The sequence below is a fragment of the Nicotiana tabacum genome, chromosome 22 (genome assembly GCF_000715075.1).
Source record: "Nicotiana tabacum cultivar K326 chromosome 22, ASM71507v2, whole genome shotgun sequence".
Taxonomy (NCBI): Eukaryota; Viridiplantae; Streptophyta; class Magnoliopsida; order Solanales; family Solanaceae; genus Nicotiana; species Nicotiana tabacum.
The window spans coordinates 65,270,002-65,274,480 of NC_134101.1; the positions used below are offsets into that span (position 1 = coordinate 65,270,002).

A 4,479-nucleotide genomic window follows, 5' to 3' on the forward strand; every position below is an offset into this window, starting at 1 on the left:
CAATATATGCAACCCATGACAAGCTATTAGTAGCTACGGAATATAATTAGCTAAATTTTAGCTACGCACAACAATAAACCTCCCAGCAATGGTCATTTCTGAAAGTTCCCAAACTAAATTGTAGGATGCAAGCCCAAACAAATCGGAGAAGGTCCATCTGGCCCAAATAGTCCTAAAATTGCATTTGACAGAAAGGAGTGCCAGGTCACAAATCCTGTCCCTCCTCTAGACTTAATATGGATCGTCAAATGTTTAATCTAACGGTCGAAATCACTTCAGCTCATCGAAACCACAATCCGCACCTAATACGCAAAGCTGCACTCGATACCGTAGATCATCTTCCAATCAACGACTCAGTTTCAGTTTCGCTTTTCACACGGATCACCATTATTATCCGTCGATTAACAACCAAATCCCCCCAAAATTTAGCGGCTACGATTTTAGCCCCGCCACATTTCAAACCGCCCACGAAATCCACCAAATATAAATACGCACCATCCGTCACTTCAATACTCGCCGAATACACTTATAGACTCATCGAATACATTTCATTTCTGATTTCAATTCAAATCCAAAACCCTAGAAGCTTCTTTTATCTTCAAATTTCTGTGTGAAAATGTCTGGTCGTGGAAAGGGTGGTAAGGGATTGGGGAAAGGAGGAGCGAAGAGGCACAGGAAAGTGCTAAGGGATAACATCCAGGGAATTACGAAGCCAGCCATTCGTCGGTTGGCTCGTAGGGGAGGCGTGAAGCGTATATCTGGTCTGATCTACGAGGAGACACGTGGAGTGTTGAAGATCTTTCTAGAGAACGTGATTCGTGATGCTGTTACCTACACTGAGCATGCCAGGAGAAAAACTGTTACTGCTATGGATGTTGTGTATGCACTCAAGAGGCAGGGTAGGACTCTCTATGGATTTGGTGGTTAAGGAATTTGTGTTTGTTTTTTTGACTTTTGTTTGCTTTGCAAAAGTCTTGCGGTCAAGAAATTAAATTACAATGGTTGGTGTAATTAGGGTCCTTTATTAGTATTTGTAGTAGTTTTTGTAAGAAAAGCATTCTTCGGATATTCTGGAGTTTGCTCAACTTAATGATAGAAGGATTCAAGTTTCAACTATCTCTTGCTCTTACCTTTTGTGTGGATTCAATATGATGATTCTCAAACATATACTAATTGTTCATATAACAAAGATATATACATTAGAAACCCCAACTAGTTGAGTTAATTATGTGAATTCTCTAAACCCAGTTCGCAATATAGACCCCAGTTAGTTGATTTAACTATGTCAATTCCCTATATTCAGTACGACCAGTATGGACCTGTATGTCCTAATTAGTCCAGATTCTGTAGGGTTGTTTGATTGTAATGTTGATGGTATATAGTGTGTATTCTTCAATTAATGTTACCTTGAAATAAGAAATGAACATATGTTCCTTATTTGCTCTATAGTATTTTTCAATTGTGGTGGATTTCTTAGTGTGAATGGTAGTTTATTCTTCAGCAAAGGATGAGTTGTGTGGTATTTTTGTTTGGGTATACTTTGTTGATGGTATTCATGATTTCCTCTAATTTGAATTGATGTTTTTTTTTAATGTCTATGGGGGGTTTTGCAGTACAAACTCCATTATTGTTTCCAACCTAATATACTTCAATTAGTTCAGCAATTAAACACATGTTGCCTGCAATGCTCTTCTGCGACCAAAATACTCATTTTGAAAATAAAGATCATATTTTCTTTTAACACAACTCTTAAAGACCAAGTAAGAGCCTGAGATGGGAAGATCAAATAATATTGACATTAGGCCTTATCAAATTTCCAAGTCAGACATAATACAAAGACCTTAGTATCCTAATACAAGGCCGTATCACTCACAACGAATGAATTTTTTGATTTATTATAGTATTGATATATGCCTTAAACTTTTTGTGGACTTCTCTAGTTTCTCAGCACGTGCGACTAGGCAATTGCGTTGCCCGTGTATGACGAATAAAGTGATATAATTTTATAAATTAATACTAATAATAATATTTTAAAAATATATTCCTTCTGTTTTAATTTATGTGAACCTATTTGACTGAACACATAATTTAAGAAAAGTGAGAAGACTTTTGAACGTGTGCTGTAAAATGAAGCACGTATATTTTGTGTAGCTATAAATTATTGCATAAAGTTAAATTGTTTCCAAATAAGGAAAAGAGTCATTCTTTTTGACACAGACTAAAAAAGAAATAGGTTCATATAAATTGAAACGGAAGAAATATTCCGAAAGTAATTATACATGAAAGAACATGCAAATTTTGGTGAATTATAAATATGGATTCGTGTACGATGACTTGTTTATCAAGGTTAAACTTATTGAAAATCATTTTAATTATGAAGATGAACTGTGAAAATTTAATTAGATAGATATTTTTTTTTACTTAATTCAATTTTATTATAATTTTCAAATTTCAAAATATAGAATGATACATCTTTAGCTAGCAAAATAATTATGCGTACGGAGTTTCATCGATTATTTGCCACCCACGACTTTCTCTTATAAGTTTGTTTCTTGGAGTTTAAACGTCTTATTGCACAATTCATAGGTTGTACAAAAAAGTACAACTAAAGAAATATGAATTATTTGTTGAAATTGGCAAAAGTACCACATCGGTGGATGACAATTTTGAATGAGAATTTCACCCTATAAAAGGAGGCCTAATGTTTAGGATTTAAATACACCTCTCATTTGCCTTTTATCTTCTTAAGGCATTTGTATCTTCTCTCTTTAGTATTATTTCACTTGTAATTTTGGAGTGGAATAAAATATTGATTGTGTCCGAGGAAGTAGGCAAAATTGGCCGAACCTCGTAAATTCTGGTGTTCTTTTATTGTTGTCTTATTGTCTTGTTTATTATTTAGTGGTTGTCATAATTTTTGGTATATTAGTTGTGACTCATTCACACTATATACATTTGGCTTCCGCAACAATTGGTAACAATTGGTATCAGAGCCAAGGTACTGTCTAAGTATGCTCTGTGGTTGCAGCATAGTCTGATCTTCCACATCAGAAAAGATCTATCTTGGTAACTGAGTCAAGGTTCTATCTGAGTATGCTCTGTGGTTGCAGCTTAGTCTGATCTTCCACACCAGAAAGGAAATAATCTTGATTTGTGTCGTCAGCTACTAAATAATATTTGTGTCAAAATGGGAGACAGTAAACAAGAAGAATCTACATCAAGTGTCAATAATACGTCATCGTTGGCATCTTCGCTTATGACAAGAATTGTGTCAAATGCGAAATTTGCGATAGAAATTTTTGACGGGTCAGGACATTTTGGGATGTGGCAAGGCGAGGTTCTAGATGTTCTTTTTCAACAAGGGCTAGATCTTGCCATTGAAGAAAAGAAGCCAGATGTTATTGGAGAAGAAGATTGGAAAATTATCAATCGTGTTGCTTGCGGTACCATTCGATCCTACCTTGCTAGAGAGCAGAAATATCCATACACAAAGGAAACTTCTGCAAGTAAATTATGGAAAGCACTGGAGGATAAATTTTTGAAGAAAAACAGTCAAAATAAATTGTACATGAAGAAGAGACTGTTTCGCTTTACCTATGTTCCTGGTACCACAATGAATGAACATATCACCAGTTTCAATAAGTTGGTCACAGATTTGCAAAATATGGATGCAACTTTTGATGATGGTGACTTGGCCTTGATGTTATTGGGGTCACTTCCTAATGAGTACGAGCACCTTGAAACTACTCTACTCCATGGAAATGACGAAATTTCTCTCAGAGAAGTTTGTTCAGCTTTGTACAGCTATGAACAAAGAAAGGGAGAAAAACAGAAGGGCGGAGAAGAAGAAGCACTAATTGTGAGGGGTCGTCCTCAAAATCAAACGAGGACTAAGAAGGGAAGATCCAAGTCGAGATCTAGACCCAGCAAAGATGAATGTGCCTTTTGTCGAGAAAAGGGGCACTGGAAGAAAGACTGTCCGAAGTTGAAGAATAAGGCCAGACATAACAATGGAAAGGCCATTATGGATTCAAATGTAGCTGATTGTGATGATTCAGACTTCTCATTAGTTACAACAGAGTTATCAACATCATCAGACATATGGTTGATGGACTCGGCTTGTAGCTACCATATGTGTCCCAACAAGGACTGGTTCGTGAATTTTCAAGAAGGAGAATATGGAGTCATCCACACAGCGGATAACAGCCCTCTTACCTCATATGGCATTGGTTCAATAAGATTAAGGAGCCATGATGGAATGATCAGAACATTAACAGATGTTCGATATGTACCGGGTTTGAAGAAGAATCTCATCTCTGTGGGAGCCCTAGAATCAAAAGGGTTCAAAATCATTGCAGAAAATGGAGTGATGAGAATATGCTCCGGTGCACTAGTGGTAATGAAGGCCAATCGGAAGAACAATAACATGTACTGCTATCGTGGTAGCACAGTTATTGGGACAGCAACAGTGACATCCAG

General features: G+C 36.4%; 1 protein-coding gene across 1 annotated transcript; it reads left to right on the forward strand.

Annotated features, from left to right (window-relative positions):
• The first annotated feature begins 529 nt into the window (after positions 1 to 529).
• Positions 530 to 1,116, forward strand: LOC107779580 (histone H4). Its single transcript, XM_016600030.2, has one exon. It carries the CDS (start codon positions 617 to 619, stop codon positions 926 to 928), a length of 312 nt encoding a protein of 103 aa, XP_016455516.1. The 5' UTR covers positions 530 to 616; the 3' UTR covers positions 929 to 1,116.
• Positions 1,117 to 4,479: the final 3,363 nt, after the last annotated feature.

Excerpts from the sequence above, each read along its gene's own strand:
- LOC107779580 (XM_016600030.2), top strand. The coding sequence starts at position 617 with ATGTCTGGTCGTGGAAAGGGTGGTAAGGGATTGGGGAAAGGAGGAGCG.